Genomic DNA, 22,152 nt, shown 5'->3' with positions numbered 1-22,152 from the left:
TCTTCGACTTGTCAGCGCATAACAGTTTATGTTGCACAACCTAGTTCTCTCAACGATTAATGTTGAACTGCTAGGTGGCATAACATTTCAACATAAACTGTTATGCGCTGACAAGTCGAAGACGAAACATTAAAAAAAAAATAAAATCGGTGATGTGCCCTAAGTACAAAAAAAGACAAACCCCTAAAAGAACTGCAATTCGTCAGTTAAAATTCTTTATTCAAAGCTGCAATATCTTATGTAGACAATTGTTACCTGTTCTGCATTGTTGTTCTCTGCAACTCTGGACTAGAAAATTAAATACAGCTTTCCCGAGTCAGCCTCCCAATACAGTACCAAAGCTTATCGGTCTTTTCTCTGAAGAGTCTTCAATCGTTCCAGACGTTGCAGTAGCGTTGGGTGCGAATGATTCCACGTCGAGTACATCCAGTCGTAGACCGGAAAACCTAGGTTGTCGATATTGAGCTTCACGAGTGCCTTACCCAAATCTTCCGAATATCCGAGCCCGTTGGCGAACTCATCGGCTTGGTACTCAAAACGACGGGACAGAACGGTCATACCAAATGAAATGAGTGTGTTGTAGGGAGCCAGAATGTACATTGCGATGACGAGAAATCCTATTAGAATTGGTTGGACATTTTCCGGGAATCCTACAGCCTGGTAAAGTGGTGAATACTTGAACAACTGCGAGAACGCTATAAACAGAAGAAACATCTGGACCTGCATGATGATGATATTTTTTCGTATATGGCCAAGCTTCCAATGTCCTAACTCGTGAGCAAGTACAGCCAGTACCTCTTGATCTTCGCATCCTTTTCCTTTTTCGTCATCGGTCAAATCAGTATCATCGGAGAGTCCTTTATTGATAAGCAGCGTATCAAAAAGTACAATACGCTTGGCTCCGAAAAGTCCAGTGAAGTAAGCATTGCTATGAGCTGATCGCTTAGAACCTTCCACAACGAAAAGCTTTCCAAGAGGAAATTTCAGGGATGCCGCAAGATTTTCGATACTAGTTTTTAATTTTCCTTCTTCTAAAGGTCGGAACTTATCAAACAATGGGGCAATATAGACCGGATAAACAGTAATCAGAACAAGTGAAACGACTCCCATGAATGCCCATAACCAAATAAAGAAATAGTCGCCCCCAATTTGGACAATATAGACGATAGCCGATACAATTGGAACTGACAAAATTTGTCCAAGCAGAAACGATTTGATCTGATCCTTCACAAAAAATCCCGGAGTTTGTTTGTTGAATCCGTGCTTGTCTTCTAGCACAAATGTAGAATAAATCTTGAACGGCATATCCTTGAATGTTCCTATGATATTAATCAGCACCAGAAACATAATGCTGACCTGAATTTCGCTGTCAATATTCATTCCCAGTTTTGCCGTCAGCACTGTGGCTCGAGCCCACACCATAGCTATAAAGCCAGAGTACAACTCAATCGATGAAATAGCAATATCGCATACAAGTAGTTTGAACACTTCAAAATTTGCTTTGTCCAGTCCGTAAAGCCGGGCCTTCTCGAATGTATCCTTTCCCATTACGCCTTGCAGTTCCAATGGGACATCTTTACTCGTTTGGTAAACATAAATTTGTCTCCGAGTTAAATACAGATTTATCAAATTCTCTAAAAACAGGAAAATCAGTATCGAGTACAGCGTAATTTGACTAGCAGGCAGATCGTCCAACATATTGACTGAAAATGTTTCAACATTATTGTTTATTATAACATAAACTCATAACTAAATACCGTCGTTTTTAATTTTAATTCAAAAACTGTAGAAAATAGAAAAACAGCTTATTTTAATGCATTTGTACACGTCTTATCGGAAAATATTCGTTTTTTCGGTTCTACCGTCAATCACGCTTCACACACGCTTATAAAATGAATAATGATATGTGATCAGAGTTGCCAGATATTTTTTAAAATGGACATTTCGATAGTCCCACGACAAAAGGGCCTAACTGCAAATGAGAGCCTCTCTTTGTTTACTTTCTCTTTTGATTATTACGGAGCCATTATTGCAATCTCTAAAGTTTCCAATATAAATCGAAAGCTTGTAGTTTGACCTTGAAAGTTTTGCGAAGAGTATATCATCAAAGATAAAATCAGTTCGGTAAATCTTGAAAGAAAAAGTAAACAAAGAAAAACTGTCATTTGCAGTTAGGCCCTTTTGTCGTGGGACGGTCGATTTCTGAACAGAGCAGAGATGCCCTTTATCCAGATACACACAGAAATATACAGGGTTGTTCACGAAGCACGATCGATCACGATTGGCACATTATCGCAAAGCTGATTTACTGGTAGCGACACCTGCCAATGAAAAATGGAACCAAGAAAAGGAGAATTCTTTCGGAAATTTTCATATCGGCAGTAGTGATTTGCAACATTTTTATCGTTTATTCAATAGTAGAAATAGATATCAACAATAAAAGTACACTCGGAGTAGAAGAAAATCGATTTCAAAGTGATTACTACCAGAGATAAATAATAAAGACATTGCATACATTCATAAAGCAAATGTCAAACCGTGAGAACCCTTTCGATTCGGTAGCTCATTTGTATATATTGAGATTTTATGGCACACTTTGGTTGAAATGATAACAATGCAATTAATCTCGCGCTCCACCAAGCGGTGAGTGCGGTCATTTCAGAAGGTACCGGGAACGAACCACATTTTTCAAAAATATTTATAAGCACGTACATGTCTTAATTATTTATCTTTTTTTAAACTAGCTGTGCAGACGACACAAAACACATCTGCTCGCAGTGACGATAGAATCCAAACTGATTCAATTTTTGTTATCAGGTTTCTTTTTATGTGATTTTGTTTGCAGCTTTTTCACTAATGGGCGATCCTAACGGCTAAAAAAAATAGCATTTCATTTCGGATTTGCATAATTTATTGAAAGAAACTATCAATATGCTGTAGGGATTTGTTTCCAGCATTCAGAAGGGTCAAATTGCGTAATTCTTCACTTGATCTCGATTACTGTGAATTTCACACAGCGAAAAGTGCACAAATCTAACCAAACTGTTCTTGATTCGCACTAAACTGAGGATAATTACCTTCGATTTGCGAAAAACAAATCCTAATAGTTCTTTAGAAAACTTTTGGAGCCATTAGAACGGCTGATTTTGTGTCATGCTCTCCACCGTTGTTTTTTCACCAATGACTGGCAGGTGTGGTCGCTCTTGTCGAAAGCTGAACTAGCTGTGCAGACGACACAAAACACATCTGCTCGCAGTGGCGATAGAATCCAAACTGATTCAATTTTTGCATTTTTTTTGCATAAATATCTTTATTAATCTTATTTTTGTGTATTACATCAACATTTTACAGTACAAGTGTTTTGACCATTTGGCCTTTAATCTTTGTTGTTCATACGATTCGTGATTAATAATAGGTGTTTTAGTTACTCTTGTATTACATACTAATGTTTATTCATATTTTTTTTAATAATTAATAAAATATCTACCTACTTATATCTATCCCTAACCTAATACGTACAAATTTTGATGATTCAATTTTTGTTAAGAGGTTTCTTTTTATGTGATTTCGTTTGTAGCTTTTTCACTAATGGGCGGTCCTAACGGCTATAAAAATAGCCGCATACAGAATTTTAATGTCGAATATTTCATTTCGGATTTGCATTTCATTGAAAGAAACTATCAGGGTACTGTACGGGATTCATTCCTGCCTTTCAGAAGGATCAAATTGTGGAGCTCACTACGATATTAAACACTGTTCGGAACATTTTCCTCGAACGATTTGTTGAACAGCAGCAGATATTTTGTTCTCTTCCTCAGAACGCGTTCTGATTGGCTGGTGTTGACATGGGTCAAATGAGATAGGTTTTTCAATAGTGTACTATTGAAATACTTCAATGCTTTTTCTATACACGTTTAAGTTGAAAAATTTCGATTCTATTGGTAGTTAGATTATATAAATCCTTTCGCAGATCACTGAGCTATGAGCTTTAAAAATACGAGAAAGGCTAACGCGCCTTATGAATTATCCTCTTTGATACTCGTTTATACCAAACATTTCAGAAAAGCTTAATTTTGAATTATTTGAAATTATATCACACAACTGAATATTTTATCATAAAATTGTGATCATATTTCCGATGGCATGTAGCAAATACTATGTTGATTCGTTAGATACAACAAGAGATATTCACGATCAAAAACTTATCACTCTCTCAGAGGGTAAATTTTGAAAAGGCACCCCATAGTAAAGTAAGTCGTATTCACGACAAAAAGAAAACAGATGTACAGTATTAAATTTGATTTATGTTAATTTCTAACTGGAATATTTTTTCATCAAACCAATTTCTTCCTTCAACATCAACAACTATCTCTGTTTGATGTGAATCAAAATTTTGGTCAAGCCAAACGAAAAAAAAATTTATTTCAGCAGATTTTATTAATGAAATAAATCACCTATTTATTGCATATCAACACCGGTAGAATTGATTTTATTGGAAATATTATGTTGATTCAATTTTGCTTTACTTTTATGTTAATAAGAAGTTTGATTAATTTTATGTATGTTATGATAAATCAAAGTTCATTGTCGATCGCGGTGAAATCTGCAAGTATTCGCCACGCTAATTGAGCAAATTTTACACACAGTTCATGCTCAAGTCTGTATATCTGTTTCCTGTGGTATTTGTTTTGGAGTGATTGCACGTGATTTGCGAGTTTCTAAACGTTTTGGAGGGATTTTGTTAGAATGGGCCATACCCACTATATACTTGATATTCTATGATATCACGTACAACATCATTTGTTGTTTCATACAATTTGATATCAACGCGTATCTCCATTTCGATATGATATTCGTTTAGAGCCACCCAAAGTTTTTTGCTTGCTGCCAACACAAATCGTTCGATGGTAATTTCTGGTGAACTCGACGGATTGTGCATTGCAAAACATAGGCGCCGGTCAACCGGGACATTCGACACTTTTTTAATTTTTCTGTTGAATAAAACCAATGGCATTGAAACTGGGTTCGAAACTGGTTTCTTACAAACAGTTTGAGAGCAGTTAGGGTAGAAAATGGGTTAGGTTTAGTACCCTGGTGTTAAATGCGCACTCTTACCAGTCGCTACCTAATCTTGGGTCAAAACCTACCCAAAATCAACTAAAGTGCATCTCACCAATTTTAGGCAACGAGTGATGACCTCAAATCTTAGGTAAATGTAAGTTTATCCAATGTGTTATGCCAGAACAAAGTACGCTAAACATTTTTTTATCAAGTCAAAGTTTGAGTAGATAACCACCTAATTTTGGGTAGCTTATAGAAGTCCGTAAAAAATAAACCATTGATTTTACATCATAAACAACTGATTCACAATTAGTTCTATTGGTTACAATACATTTTATTGTATCTTGACAAGATAGTTTTCATTTCCAACCATTAAATATATTGTTTATGCGATTCTACAATTGAATTTATTGTACACGTGGTGTTTCAAACAACATACAAACTGTACATTTGATTGTTTTCCAAGAAAACATGTATGAGAAAATTTTATGATTTGAATTGTTACGATACTTAACAACCTATAGATTCTTCATGTTCACAATTAATTGAATGGTGTACAACAAAACATTAAAATATTTTTCAATAGTCAAATCAAAATTCGGTAGTAACATGTGATTAGGGCATATCGCACGATAGGCCCTTGCGAATGTTACAAAATATAATGCTCATTGCTCGACTCTACAACCTTCATTTACACAATAATCGATATAATTTCGTAGATAGGAGCCCAATTTACGAAATTGTGCGCAATATGTTGGAATTTCATGTTTAAAACTTGAGTAATGAGCATTGTTTTTCGTAACTTTCAAAAGGGCATATCGCACGATATGCCCTAATCACATGTTAGTACCGAATTGTGGAAGGTTTTGTAACAGCAAATCGTATTGTTTTTCTACAATATTTTTTATTCGGGAGAGCTTGACAATGAGTGATTTCTTCTCAAAACCAGGTAAAAATGATTTTCAGTGCGTATTATTTCAGATCCTGGCATCACTGTTGCGCGTCATGCGGACCTTCAGAAACGTTCCACGAAAAAAATTGTTTGCATCGTCACGTCAATCAGAAATCATCGAATGTACATTTTGTCATGGTTTCTCGACGCAAAAGTCAAATGCGAAAACGTTTTAAGTCTGCAGCTATATAAATGGTATTTGTAATAATTACTAACGAATTGTACAGTGTTCATTGTTTGTGTGTTTTTCGGGTTCTTGATAAGTGAAATAGTTGAGAGTACGTTGCACTCAAAGAGGATATTAATATTTTGCGTATCAGAACGAGTTTTCCCTACGATGAGGTTACAAGCAGGAAGAAGAAAAAATACACATTTTCGAGCAAAATATTAAGAAGCAGGTAATCAAACGTGTTTCCAAGATCTTAAAATTGTGATTGCTTGATTTCGGCACTTGGGATTTGTCTTCTAATTTTTCACCATACTATTGAATATCGTCAATTATTAGCTCAGTAGTGTTGCATTATTTGTTGGAATCTGGTGTGGTAAACAAGAATAAGAAGATTGCAAAAAATGTGAATGTATGTAGAACAGAATACGAAATCATGCGTGGTAATATTATTCCTAAACTGCTGAAAGCTCAACGTGTTTGTCTATTTAGATGTGATTTACGCGAGCATTGAAATGTATTGCGTCTGATATACAAAAAAAAAAGAAAGAAAAATAACCTGCCTAGAAAAAAAACCACCAGAAGAGACGGTACCACGGTAAGAAAATATTACTGAAATGTTCAACTAATAATGATTGCTTTCGTATTGTTCATAAGTAGTACGTACACATCAAATTTTAATTCTGAGCAAGTTTGTAGAAATGCATTGTTTTGAATCGAACAACCGTTCAGAATCCATTTCAGTTATTTTTAGCCAGAGAAGTGATTCTTATCCTGACAGTAGGCATTATTGCGTTGCGTAAGTACAGTTCAACACGTACTATCTGCCAATTTCCTATTTCGTGTCTATTTTGTTCAAACAAACATTATGTGAAATGGCCAGCTAATTCTATACATACATTCTAATCAGTAGTAACAGTTCAATTACATTACATTTTTGCTAAATTTTTCAATTACTTCGGTGTTATACAAATGGGCCCTAAAAGTTGCAAACTGTTATTTTTTTCATTAAGGTGGATATTTTATTCTCGTATTATCTAAAACTAAAGAGTTGTTCATTTCATATTATACCGATTTTGTTCAACCTTTTGAGACTTATACCTGTATCTTTTCAAAAGAAACTAGCGCACTGGAACGCTAAACGAAATACATTCAACTTTTTCCATCAATCGATCCTTGGCATCTTAGAGCTAAGACAGTGTACCTTATTAAATATATCGTTAAATAAAAAAAAGTTCATCAATTTATTTTAGACAGCAGAGACAATTTTTCTTTCATGCACTTCGAGTATACGAAGATCTGATATGATGCGACCTAGGAAACCTCAGTTATTAAGTTGTGCTGTGACAATCGTACAATTTGTATTGGGGTAATATTCATATTTTAAGGAACATTGATTACGAGTATTCTATGCTCTACAACAAATTTCATATTGTAAGCAATTTTCGTTCAAATTAAAGAAATTTAGAAGAAAACACCACTAGCAGCACGTTTTGAATTGCTTAATGATGATGGTCTCACCTCGTATCTTTACAAATAGGTGCTAGCTGAACGAGTTGTTTAGGTGATAATGAATAGTTATCACATATCTGAACCAAAAAAAAAACAAAATCAAAACAGAACTGATTAGTCCGGCATGCATAGATTCTTCCTCAGAAAACAATAACAAATACATTATCGGGTAAAAGATTTGCACCTAGTGAAATCATAAAAGTTTATAAAAGTCGTTTGAGAGAGAAATGTTTGTTAGTGTATAGAAATGTAAATCCGTTGACAGCTTGAAATATGATTTTGGAGAACGTACCCCCGCTTGGTGGATGGGGGTGGGAGTCAATGTACACTTCTTAAAAGGTAAAGAAGTTGGACACAGTCGGACCATACCGAGATCGATCGTTCGCTTATAAATGAATACACTCTCAGATCGGGGAAGATTTGAATATAGCTAAATTTCTCCAACTTTGACACAGATGTCACCGTCTAACTGAAAGTGTGAGAAGTGCGTTTCTGAAATAATACGGTTAACGTGAATCATTTCATCCCATAACACCTAATAATACTTGTAATTCTCGTTACAGACATCAATGTTGTCGATTGTAGAATACTTTGAAGTATCCCTTTCCACAATACATTGTATCTTCCTTACACTAACTTCATCACTCTCAGCACGGAACTACGATTAATAAAGTACTCAATATATTTTTCAAAGGTCCAAAACACTGCTTATATTCCTCTGCACATTGCAATGATTCTGACAGAACGGATACTGCCCACTGATCTGTGGAAGAAATGGAACATACTAATCAAATCTTCCATGATTGGTAGTATGTATGTGTGCATAGATTGCAATGTGTATTAACTAAATATTTCTGTTTCCTCTGCCCTTTGGCTCAGAAAGGGAAATGAAATCTAGCACTCTTAGTCACCTCTGGGAGCCGTAAACAGCGTTGACAACATCGTCCAAAGTCTGAACACCTAGTAGTTTGATTGCATGTTGAATGTAGCTCTCTCATAGAATGAGTTGTAGAATGCTTGATACTTTCTCTGGCATTCATTACTTTCACTAGGTTCCTCACTAATGCTACACTCACTCATCGTTTATATCCCACTATGCGGAAACAATCAAAGCAGTTTAGAAAAGTTAGTGTTAGTAGACCAATCATTTCGATATCATACTAACTTACATTACCTAACAGCTATAGTCCTGGGGTGTCCATTGCTGTATCAAGAATACGTCTCCAAATTCGATATCATTTCTAGATAATTAAAGTAATAATCGCATAATACCACTGCAGACATGAAATACTATACAGGGTGCTCCATCTTTTATCATGTAAACGCTGAATAACTTTCTGATATGTTTTGGAAACGTCAAATCAGTATAATTTTTGCCATGGATCGCTTCAAACCGAAACAACGTGCTAAAATAGTGACACTTTACATCGAAAACAATGGTTCCATTGTGTTAACTCAACGTGCATGTAGGAAAAAATATCATAGCAAAAAGGTACCATCTGACAATACTATTGATTTAACCCACCCGGACTTCTTTTTGTGGGGTTATCTGAAAAGCAAGGTTTGCGCCAACCAGCTTCAAACTATTGACGAGCTCGAAAAGGTAATGGCAAACGCAGAAAAAAGGAGTGATTTTGAATTACTAACAAAGATGGCTTCTATAGTATCAAAGAACGCTCACTACCAACTATTCACACGATTCAATCAGTGCCATCAAAGAGAGACGGATATCATCGCGGCAACAAATAACAGGCATGGTTTATTTAACATAGAATAGACACCAGTGCGAGAGCGATTTTCTCTTGATGACCTGTCTGAGAATCGAAGGTTAGAGCAAATTCAGCAGCTAGAAGTTCTATATGAAAGATCTAAAATAGAACTGAAACTGGAACAAACGAATCCCCAGCAAGCTGCTCTAGTTTTATTTTTTCGAACAGTTCTACTGTCAAATTTGAAACTGGCATACGATGCCGTTCTATTTTTCTATATTTCAAACACGACTAAAACACTGCGGGGGCAGCCTGTTTTTCTCGTTATAAAATTCAGATTTAAATTTTAAAACTGACATAAATTATGAATCTAGAACTAGAACACTACTGAAGTTGCCCTTAGCACGCTGCTGTGAGGATTCTCTCTGAAGCAACAAACGGCCGCTTATTCTCGTTTTGCGATCCGATTCTTTATAGGCAGTTGATAATTGCGTTAGAATGATTTTACTATTGCCGCTTTTTCTAACTATATGCATATAACTTTTGTATAACTTGTGTCTATATAAATGTATGTGAATGTTCCACACAAGGGTTCTGAAATATTGCATCCTAGTATGAGAATCATCGATTCGATTTTCTGCGATAATTGTCAACTTGCGACTCTTTTGGTAAATTCCACACAGCACCTTTCATTATCAGACTGTGATTTTTTTTAAGGGCCGTGAAATACTCAGAGTATGAAGTGGAGCGAAGAAATGTACAAAAATTCTCTCACGGTTCATGCATTGAGAGACACGAGTTCTTGTTGCATCTTCTACCGGATTGAAAATGTTGTATACAATATAGATAAATATTAAGCAGCTTCTGTCATATTATCGGCAATCACCAACACTGATTACTAATAAAGGTGGCCACTTAAATGATATTGTTTTCAAAAACTAATCCAAAAATTGTAAGGAACCAAGCTAAATAAAAATACATCACTTATAGAAATCAGTTGTTTTTTCTCAAAGTTAATCAAAGTTTACATACCGACATAAATATGGCGCACCCTGTATAAGAAAGCAGAGCCAGGACCGAAGCGGATACAATACGGAATTCCCCTCATATAGAAAGGCAAAAGATAATCTCAAGATGGAATGGTCTATGATTTCTCATGTACCATTCAAATAGGACCCCTCGATGATTTCGGTTCACCGTCAGTTGTAGTTCAATTATTATTTGAAACAAAACAACAAGCGTCGAATCGCTACATGCGTCGTAACTATGACAATATTTGTTTATGTAGAATTAATCTTATGTTGCAACATGATAGAAATTGCGATATTTTGCTGCATATCGGGTGGATTTTGAAACAGGAAAACAAAAAACAACTGCTAAGAATCTGAATTTGCAATATTTTTATCTTACGAAGCATTAAAGTGAATGGATGTTACAACTTATTTTGTGCGGTATGTTTATATATGTTTACCTCCTTCCAAATTTGTATTGTTGCAATGGAATTTTACCACCATTTTCAAATGTTTATCGACGCTTATTAACGAAGAGTCAACAAAATCACACTATTACTAAGTTCACTGGTTCACGATTACTGGTCAGATATTTTTCGATGGATCGTATGAGACATTGTAATCTTTAGTTTATGTTTGGAAAGGCTATGCAATCGCTGTGGAAACCGTAGGGATGAATATCATACACCATTCGACTCATTTCGTCGAGATCACAAAATGTCTGTGAAAGGTCTTATGGTCCCATAGACTGCTCCCGATCTGACTTCCGGTTCAGGAATTACAGGATGATATGCACAAAAAATATGAGAAAAAATGTTTACACATGTTTCCCAGAGATGGCTGAACCGACCGAGGTCTTATGGTCTTATACAATTTTCTTGAATTTCATTTGGATCCGACTTCCGGTTTCGGAATTACAAGGAAATATGTGCAAATTTATGAAAAAATGCGCCCCGAAAAGTTTATACAGATCCGACTTCCGGTTTAATGAGTTTAGTAGGTTTAGTTGGCATTGAAAAACACTGGTGACGTGGATTGCTCTGGTTCTGCACTTTCGGACAGAAGTGCAACTTTTTGACGGTGCTTTATTGTCATTTCTGCTCGAAAGTGCAAAACCAAAGCAATCCACGCCACCAGTGTTTTTCATTAAAAACGGCATTAGTGAATATATGAAACTACTACTATTTTGAAAGCACCGATAATAGTGAAGAAAAGCTCCAAAAACGATTTCTCAGCAACGGTTAAACCGGTTTTAAACGAATTATGGATTAAATTATAAAATATACTGTGCAATTTCATCCGGATCCGACTTCCGGTTCCGAAATTATAGGGCGATGAGTGTCAAAACATTTGAATCGTCATTCAAAATCACGATGCAAAACTGGTACGCGTCGGCACGTGCGGCTTTGCTCCGTTTGCAGTGTGCTTTATTCAATTTCGTGTAGCGTGCAGAGTTGGCACATTTAAATCTATACTTTTCAGACGAAAAAAATGTAAATTTGTAAATCTTCTATTCAATTTGTACCTACTTGCTAGGGTTATTACAAGATCATGATCATGATTTTCTAGAAAGTTTGATTGCATAAAATTGAGTAGTGAAAATTGGCCCAGAGGGCCAAGTGTTCTATATCAATCGACACAGTTCAACGAGCTGAGAAATGTATATGTATGTGTGTGTGTAAGTATGTTTCAAATATTGTCAATCATAAAATAAAAAATCTCGTAGTCCCACAGATTGTTATTGAATTTCACATCGTCATTCAGAGTGACGATGCAAAAAAGGGTAAAATTCTTCTAGATTTGACTTAAAACTGATTCACTCTGTAGGCTATATTAGTTACTTACTAAACGAACCGACTTCGGCTATACTCGTTCCAATTTCCCGGTTCCAGAAGTACCGGAAATTGTGGTCCAAACCTCTAAAACGAGACTCACTCAATTTTGTCAGAGATGATTTGATCGATTTTCACATACAGGCTCATATAAAAGTTCCTATAGCGTCATAGGTTGCTGTTTAGTTTCGACCTGGTCCGACTTCCGGTTTCAGATCTATAGGGTAAAGTGTGTTTGATCATTTAGTGCGACGATGCAAAATAAAGAAAAATTCTTATTAACTTGACATAATTGTTTACAAATTAAAAAGGTTATGTTAGTTCTTACCCAAAGAAAGTTTCTTATTTTATTCAAGATTAATTCAAGACTAAAAAAAATCTTCTAGTGATATTTTTGGAAATATAAGTAATATGCGAAAGGCATCATTACACCACTAGATAGACAAAAAACGGTTTTTTCTTCTTCATCTTGAAAGTCCTCATCCCATTTTATGTTTTTGCTCGATTGAAATTACTCATGAAGTGTTTACGTTTTGCATTCAGCTCATCAGTGCATTAGCAGATTATGTTGAACTACTAATGCCACCTCGCGGATCAACATAATCCGCTAAGCAGACGTAAACTTATTACTATCTGCAACGGACTTGTTTTACACTAAAAGTGCAATATCTATTCTGACGTACCGAAATGCACTGATGAGCTGAATGCGAAACGCAAACAATTCAAATTAGTCATGCTCAAACCGGAACCCAAGAGGCTCCAAATCCCAAAATGACTACTCTTGAAAACTTTTCGGTCACATCGTGTACAGAAGTTTACGTATGAATGCTTGCACAATTTTTTGGTTCATAAGATCAGATTTACGTTCAGATTTTACCTGGTCCTAAAATCCCAAATCGCGTTACAAACTGCATAGATGCTCACCACATTTTGGTTTACTTGGTTCAAGAAAGGTCCTCAAGTGAAGGTTCAAATTTCGCCTAGTTATAAAGCTCTGTTCTGCGCTTATCACATTTTCCTGTAGGTGCCAGTATGTGCACTGTCATATATACCTGTTGTGGGGTTACCATGATCGCAGCCAATGATAAGCAGAAGTACGGTGCACCAAACATCAGTTTCTCTAATAACGGTGAAATATTGTTTACAAGTTGGCAATCGAAAGCGATTGTGTGTGTGTTTGCATGTGAGCGTGCAAAAAGGTTTGCGCGAGGCGCCACGGTCAATATTTGATAACGTAGTGCCAATCTACACGTGAGCAAAGAGTTATAAAATGAATGTTTATCATCGTTCTTCTTTATGAAGTTGCTTATTCATATTATTCTTCTATCTCTACCTGTTCTGCACTTGTAATTAGTCTATGTAAAAATTAAGGATTTTTCAAGAGATTCTAAATTAGCAAGCATTCTCTTTTTTGATGGTCCCGTCAGATCTAATTTTACGTGGGTGGTGGTGGATTGGTAATCGAACTCAGGTGAGCTAAGCTGTGCGTAAGGGAGCAAAACTTCAATGTAAACACGTTATCATTTTATCTGGCTCGTAACAACTGTTGACGATTGTTCTCTGGAAGACCAAATGACGCATTTGTTGGCATAAGAAACAATCACCGCATAGCGGGAGTAACATGATAGGAAATTTACGATCAGCATGCTATCAATCAATTTTTCTCCATCGTATTAGTGGCAACTGGACGATGGAGGCGCTAATTTAACCTAAGAGGCTGACAATTGAAAAAAAAAACTATCGTCATTGCTGATGTATTATTTAACATCACTTCAATGCAGAGCATATCAGACTCATCGTGCATTATTGATGGTGAGACATTAGAAAGCACTGAAAATTAAATGACTTAATATCAAATCTAGTAAATATTGTGTTTTGGTTGGCCGTCTTTGTCGATTGCTTTGGTAAGCGAAAGTCTTATAAAATCTTTCTTTTAAGTCTATTACATTATTTCTCTTATTCTAACTCGTTTCCTATTGTCGAAGTCCATGTTCAATTCTGAAATGGATAACATTCCCACTCTACTAGAACATGTCAACAGCAGGCAGCTGCGACCGCCGGATGCTAAAGAGGGATCAGCGAACAAGCGTCGGTTCGGGAGTTTTTCCAGTGTCGGGGAGCTCTCCGTTGGTGTAGTCCAAATCCTTCGCCGGGGATTAGACGAGTAGATTGCGACGTAGCTCCTCCAACCGGAATCATTGGAGCGACCCAGGCACCCTGCCGATCGATCCGTTCACGGGTATCGAAAGCGACGGTTACGGGAAAACTTCCATCGCCGGTGTAGGCTAGATCCTTTGTCGGGAACTAGCCGAGTAGAATCCACAGCACCGAAGTCGGGGCGCCAGTGAACCGGAAGCCACGCTCCTACCGGAATCACAGGATCGACCTCGGCACTCATTCGAGTGTCCCGTGTGGTGAAACACGAGATTCGGTGTCGGGAGAAACTCTTTCGTCGGGGAGTTCTCCGTCGGCGTAGTCTAGATCCTTCGACGGGGATTAATATTAGTAGATTGCGACGTAACTCCGGTATAGGTCGTCGGGGCGCCAGTAAACTGATAAATGGTCCAAAAATAGGAGAGAACGTCGCAGATGTCCATGGCGATGCATAAGTCCGGGAAGGGTGCAATGAGTACCGATAGCCTTCAACCCCGAAGTATCACCTAACGGTAGTTCCGGGGAGGTAGGGTTGGAGATCCAAGGAGTTTCAGTGGGTAGTTCCAATTATACAGGGGTGGTCCTGTGGAGAACTCCACACTCTGTGCGTAAATAACATGTTTTTGAGGGTCGCGGATATATTCCTATGAGGTGTCTTTGTACCATCACATCTAGACGAACTGTTATGGCATATTTAACTTTGTGTGATCTAATGAAGGTGTATATTTCTTGAGGCACTTTTGCTTATAATGTTTTCGTTTCGTTGGTGTTGAACGGTTTGGTTGTAGAACACGCAGCTGCTAATTCCTTGCTAGAACATCAGTTTTTGGGCGTTCTTTAGCTAGATTAGATGTTAGATGATAATGAAATAACCCGACTGTACGCGAATTACTACTGTGGGTAAAAAATAGTAAGACTTTGTACGAAATTTCAAAATTCTTGATTTATTCTTCAAAATCTATTTCGTCCCCCTCACGGTAATTTCCCTCGGCTCCAATACACTTGTACCAACGTTTTTTCCAAGCCTCGGAACATTAATAACTTTTAATGTTAATGTTAACATTAACAATTTCCGGAATACATTCGTATCCGAGCAGTCGTCCGCGATACACTTGTTTTTTTTCTGCTCCGTATCAGGACGGTATTAATTACAAAATCTCGAGTGCGAAGGTGTTTCCCTAGCAAGGGCTAGCGGAAACATTTCTGTTGTGAGATCTTTCTTAGATCTAATAAGTGATCGGCAGTGATACACACCGGCAGCAGACAGTTGTGTGCTTCAGCGTTTCTACCTGTCGCTTGAATAGCATCGGCACCAGCAGTGGTTGATTCATCAAGGTCACGCGAGGGAAACAATCGAAGCGAACTCATCTATCGGCTCAACAAACCATACCGGTGAAGTAGTTTTTTCCTTATTTTTATCTTTCTATTTCTTACTACCCTATCTATTTGCTCTATTTATCTTGTTGTTGTGGGAGATATGTCTTCCGATGGGGGGAACCCCGGGGAAGATGATGATGTACCTGAAGAGGTGGAACATTTAGATGAATACTCTTATGGTGACACATCTTACATGGATATCCCCGCAACCCCTTTGGAAAAACCACCCCTCCGTCGGAAGGCCTATCAGGATGACGGATCGGTTGGCCCGTGGGTGGTATACTTCCGGCCCATAGCTAAATCTCTTAGAGTCCTTAATATAGCTCGAGATCTGTATAAGTACTACTCGGCAGTGAAACACATTGACAAGGTGTCACCAAATAGACTGCGCGTCGTCGTGACTGATCTGAAACAAGCAAACGATATTGCTAGCAATGAGATCTTCACGAGGGAGTATCGCGTCTACGTACCTTCTCGGATGGTGGAGATCGACGGTGTGGTTCGCGAGGAGAGTTTAACGGTTGAAGATCTTATGAAGGATGGGATTGGCCGCTTCAAGAATGTCGATCTTCAACCAGTGAAGATATTGGAGTGCAAGCAATTGCACTCTAAATCGGCACAAGATGGGAAGTACTACCCATCAGACTCTTTTCGTGTGACCTTCGCCGGTTCTGCACTTCCGAATTACGTTTTAGTGGGAGGGGTTCGTCTACCTGTCCGGTTGTATGTACCGAGGGTAATGCACTGTTCGAACTGCAAAAAGATGGGACATACGGCACCATACTGTTGTAACAAACCACGGTGTGGTAAATGTGGCGAGGGACACGGGGATGACTCATGCAGGAAAACGACCGAAAAGTGTATTTACTGTGGCGAGAATCCGCATGATCTTTTTGAATGCTCCAAGTACAAACAACGCGAGGAAAAGCTTAAGCGAACCGTAAGGGAGCATTCTAAACGATCTTACGCGGAAATCCTCAAACGAGCCACTCCCCCTACCCCTAACAATCCGTTTGCTCTTTTGTCGACTGACGCTGATGCTTCTTATGACCCCGGCGTAGGACCTTCTTCTCTTCAGCTAGGAACAAATAGGAAAAGACCAATTATGTCCTCTCCTAACCTTCCTCGCAAAGGTCTAAAAGTACTACATCAAAATGAAAATAAAACATTAAAGTTCAACCAGAAAAATTCCGTTGAACCCAAGCCAATACCGCCTGGATTTCTAAAATACAACCAGGAATTTCCTGCGCTTCCAGGGACACCGAAAAACCCAGGTGATCCCAAAACACAACCAGAAAATCCGACAAACTCTGGATTACTAAAATTCTCTGATATCGTGGACTGGATATTAACAGCCTTCAATATAACTGATCCTCTTAAAAGTATTCTAACGGCTTTATTACCAACAGTAAGAACATTTTTAAAACAGTTGACAGAACAATGGCCCCTCCTTGCAGCGATCGTATCTATCGATGGCTGAAATACCTACAGAAATCGAGAATATGATCACTATACTGCAGTGGAATTGCAGAAGTATCATCCCAAAATTAGATTCTTTCAAATTTTTGATAAATTCGCGTAACTGCGACGTATTTTCATTGTGTGAAACATGGCTCACTTCAAATATAAACTTTGACTTCCACAATTTCAACATTATACGCCTGGATCGAGGAGACTCCTATGGAGGGGTTCTTTTAGGGATCAAAAAGTGCTATTCGTTTTATAGAATTAACCTCCCCTCGATCCCGGGCATTGAAGTTGTTGCTTGCCAAATCAGAATTAGAGGCAAAGATCTTTGTATAGCTTCTATCTACATACCTCCCAGAGTCTCGATAGGGCATCGACGACTGGCAGACATCATTGAGCTTCTTCCCACCCCGCGGTTAGTTTTAGGAGACTTTAACTCGCATGGTACGGGGTGGGGCTGCCTATATGATGATAACCGTTCTTCGTTAATTTATGATCTGTGCGACAACTTCAATATGACAATTTTAAATACGGGTGAAATGACACGCAATCCAAGACCGCCAGGCCGCTCTAGTGCGCTGGACTTATCCCTTTGCTCGACATCACTACAGCTAGATTGCAAGTGGAAGGTAATCCCTGATCCCCACGGTAGTGATCACTTGCCGATTTTGGTTTCAATATCCACTGGTGCACAAACACCGACATCAGTCGATATGACATATGATCTCACGAAAAACATCGACTGGAGTTCCTACTCGACCGCGATATCCCAAGCTCTCGAAACGAAACAACCAGATTCGCTAGAAGAAGAATACAAATACCTAGCTGACTTGATCCTCAACGCCGCGATTCAAGCCCAGACCAAACGAGTACCCAAAACTACAATCACTACGCGACCCTCAACCCCATGGTGGGATAAAGAGTGCTCGGAAATATATAAAACAAAATCATCCGCGTATAAAAAATTCGGGAACAGTGGCAAGCGCGAAGACTACGAGAAATATGCATCACTAGAAAAGACCCTGAAAAATCTGATTAAAGCAAAAAAAAAAGGTTACTGGCGTCGGTTCGTCAATGGCCTATCTAGGGAAACATCGATGACCACTCTGTGGAATACAGCCCGTCGTATGAGAAATGCAACCACTAATAACGAATCCGTAGAATATTCAAATCGCTGGATATTTGACTTCGCCAAGAAAGTTTGCCCGGATTTTGTTCGCGAATCGAATGTCTATCGCGTCGCGTCCTCTCGATACAGTGAAAACGATTCCCCCTTTACGATGACGGAGTTTTCTCTAGCCCTCTTATCGTGCAACAACAATGCCCCAGGGTGTGATAAAATTAAATTCAATTTGCTTAAAAATCTTCCCGATATCGCGAAAAAACGTCTGTTAAACTTGTTCAACAAGTTCGTCGAACAGAACTTTGTTCCTCAAGACTGGAGACAAGTGAGGGTTATCGCTATTCAGAAACCGGACAAACCAGCCTCCAACCACAACTCGTATCGGCCGATTTCAATGCTTTCCTGTATTCGGAAACTGCTGGAAAAAATGATTCTGTTTCGTCTCGATGAATGGATGGAAACAAGTGGCTTGCTTTCAGATACACAATTTGGCTTCCGTAAAGGCAAAGGAACGAACGATTGCCTTGCGCTGCTTTCTACAGAAATTCAAATGGCATTCGCTCACAAGAAGCAAATGGCATCAGTATTCTTGGACATAAAGGGGGCTTTTGATTCAGTTTCCATAAAAATTCTCTCGGAGAAGCTGCACAAGCATGGTCTTTCCCCACATTTGAACAATTTTTTGCACAACTTATTATCGGAAAAGCACATGTTTTTTACACATGAAGACTTGACGACCTCACGAATTAGTTACATGGGCCTTCCCCAGGGCTCATGCCTCAGCCCCCTTCTTTATAACTTTTACGTCAATGACATCGATGAATGTCTTGAAAATTCTTGCACGTTAAGGCAACTTGCAGATGATGGCGTGGTGTCTATTACAGGATCCAAGTCTACCGACCTGCAAGGACCATTACAAACTACCTTAGACGCTTTGTCTACATGGGCTCTACAGCTAGGTATCGAATTCTCCACGGAGAAAACTGAGTTGGTAGTATTTTCCAGGAAGCGTGAACCTGCACAACTACAGCTTCAACTAATGGGTCAAACCATAGCTCAGGCCTTCACATTCAAATACCTCGGAGTCTGGTTCGATTCCAAAGGTACCTGGGGATGTCACATTAGGTATCTGAAACGAAAATGCCAAAAAAGAATCAACTTTCTCCGTACAGTGACCGGGACTTGGTGGGGAGCTCACCCAACAGATCTTATAAGGCTGTACCAAACAACGATATTGTCAGTGATGGAGTATGGATGTTTCTGTTTCCGTTCAGCCGCGAAGATACACTTTATCAAGCTGGAGAGAGTCCAGTATCGTTGCTTGCGTATAGCCTTGGGTTGTATGCAGTCGACTCATACGGGGAGTCTCGAGGTACTGGCGGGAATTCTCCCGTTGAAAAACCGTTTGTGGGATCTCTCATATCGACAACTCATTCGATGTAGCGTCTTAAACCCGTTGGTTATCGATAACTTTGAACGGCTAGTCGAGCTTAATTCTCAGACCCGATTTATGACATTGTACTTTGATTTCATGTCACGTAACAATTATTCTTCTTCATATAATCCTCACAGTGTTCGTTTCTATGATACTTCTAATTCTACGGTGTTTTTCGACACATCCATGAAAGAAGATATTTATGGAATCCCGGATCACGTATGCCCTCAAGTGATCCCAAATATTTTTAATGACAAATTTAGAGAAGTCGACTGTAATAAAATGTTTTACACTGACGGATCACATCTCGACGGGTCCACTGGCTTCGGTATTTTTAATGAAAATTTCACCGCCTCCTATAAACTCAGTGATCCGGCTTCAGTTTACGTCGCAGAACTAGCTGCAATTCAGTATACCCTTGAGATCATTGAAACTTTGCCCACAGACCACTACTTCATTGTATCGGACAGTCTCAGCTCTATCGAGGCTCTTCGCTCAGTGAAGCCTGGAAAGTACTCGCCGTATTTCCTGGGGAAAATACGGGAACAACTGAGTGCTTTATCTGAAAAATCATATCGGATTACCTTGGTTTGGGTCCCATCACATTGTTCCGTAAGGGGCAATGAGATGGCGGACTCACTGGCCAAGGTGGGCGCATTACAAGGTGAAACCTATGAAAGACCAATCTGCTTCAATGAATTTTTCAGTCGTTCTCGTCAAGAGGCACTCGTCAGCTGGCAAACCTCCTGGAATGATGGATATCTAGGACGGTGGTTACATTCCATTATACCGCAGGTATCGACGAAAGCTTGGTTCCGAGGGTTGGACGTGAACCGGGACTTTATTCGCACAATGTCAAGACTTATGTCCAACCACTCTTTGCTCAAAGCGCATCTTCATCGTGTTGGCCTTAGTGAGAGTAATCATTGCGTTTGCGGAGACGGTTATCATGACATCGAGCATGTTGTTTGGGTGTGCTCCGAGTATTGCGACGTCAGACTCCAGCTAATTGATTCCCTTCGGGCCCGAGGTAGACCACCTTATGTTCCAGTCCGTGACGTTTTGGCAACCCGAGATCTCCTTTACATGACCTACCTCTATAACTTCCTCAAAGCTATAAACGTGCAAATCTAGTGCCCTCTCTTTCTCTTTCTTTCTTCTACAGTGGTCCTACCCCAAATGAACTAAACACTGGTCAAGCTGAATTGCTGGAAACCATCCATAAATGACACACCGACATCAAAGTACACCAACAAAGCATCCGAGTCTAGTACAGTCTCTTCCTCGTTACAATCTGGAGAACGTCAAGAACTCGGAAATGAAAAGTGTGTTAAGAAGATGCAAGCTATTAATGAATGATTTGTAATACCAAAATATGTTCAAAATCAATACAGTATAGGTCCCACCCTCCTGACACTCCTTTACTAACTTTAGGGGAGCAGGTCGCCCCATAATACGGCTTCCACTCATATCCACCTAACAACAAGATAATCGGCCACGTTAAGCTAACGCAAATGAGCCCAATAAAAATTTTATTATAAAAAAAAAAAAAAAAAAATTTCCGGAATAGCCTTTAATAAGCGTAGCAATGCATATTTGATGTCTTCAATTGACTCCAAGCGGTTTCCCCGGAGCGGTCGTTTGAGTTTGTTGAATAGCCAGAAGTCACACGGAGCTAAATCAAGCGAATACGGTTTCCGGCCTTATTACGAACAACTTCGAACGAATGACGCATAACACTCAAATAGTATTTCTTGTGGGCAGTTTGGCCGGTCGGAAGGAATTTGGAGTGCACCACACCTCGATAATCAAAGGAAACTATCAAAACTGTCGAACAACTTGTACCAATCAAAATCACTTGCTCGCGACATACAATTATCACTGAAAGGCCTTTCGCAACATTTCGAACGTTTCGGCACCAGAAAATAAAAAAAAATACACCACTAGGTGGATTAAAACAGTTCTTTCATACAGTATTCATCCACGGTACGACTTCAGCGAAAATTATGTTGAAAGCGAGGATAGGTGACGGAAAAGGCGAGAAAATGAAAATTTGCAAAAAATTTTCACCATGGAAATGGGAATAAGTGAGACGTACGGTTGAAGCAATCGGGGCGAGATATGCGATGTTAGGTCAGCAGCAAGTAGTTATACAGTATGAACCTAAACCGCCCCGTGCACAGTATCATGAACGTGTTTCGCGCTACTTAGTCGGGTTGTCTTCTGGAATGTGTTTCCACATATACCAGTGCAGCTTAGTTGGTAGAGCATTTCCACTAGAGATGGTTCGTTCGCGAACGGTTCAAAAGAACTAGTTCCGCTCTTATGTACACCTCGTGCACTGCACCTCCAGT

The 22,152-nt window shown here is 38.9% G+C and overlaps 2 protein-coding genes across 3 annotated transcripts in view; one reads left to right on the top strand and one right to left on the bottom strand.

Moving 5' to 3' along the window:
* Positions 1–198: 198 nt before the first annotated feature.
* LOC131430830 (CAAX prenyl protease 1 homolog) lies at positions 199–1,895 on the bottom strand. The gene is made up of 2 exons (XM_058596052.1): positions 1,758–1,895; positions 199–1,703 (listed from the first exon to the last, which is right to left on the bottom strand). Exon 2 carries the CDS (start codon positions 1,696–1,698, stop codon positions 343–345), a length of 1,356 nt encoding a protein of 451 aa, XP_058452035.1. The 5' UTR covers positions 1,699–1,703; positions 1,758–1,895; the 3' UTR covers positions 199–342.
* Positions 1,896–6,098: 4,203 nt separating this feature from the next.
* LOC131426941 (RAC serine/threonine-protein kinase) overlaps positions 6,099–22,152 on the top strand; it is a 40,719-nt gene continuing 24,665 nt past the window's right edge. The window contains exons 1-2 of one of the 2 annotated variants that reach the window (XM_058589732.1): positions 6,099–6,411; positions 6,519–6,777. The gene's annotated coding sequence lies outside the window, so the exon portion shown is untranslated. The remainder of the gene's footprint in view (positions 6,412–6,518; positions 6,778–22,152) is intronic. The other variant, XM_058589731.1, reaches the window with a different exon arrangement.

This window comes from Malaya genurostris, chromosome 2 (genome assembly GCF_030247185.1).
Source record: "Malaya genurostris strain Urasoe2022 chromosome 2, Malgen_1.1, whole genome shotgun sequence".
Lineage (NCBI taxonomy): Eukaryota > Metazoa > Arthropoda > Insecta > Diptera > Culicidae > Malaya > Malaya genurostris.
Note: the sequence above shows the minus strand (reverse complement) of the source record. Positions and strands in the feature narration are given on the sequence as shown.

Bases quoted from the DNA above. Each gene is read 5' to 3' on its own strand.
- LOC131430830 (XM_058596052.1), bottom strand. From the start codon at position 1,698: ATGTTGGACGATCTGCCTGCTAGTCAAATTACGCTGTACTCGATACTG.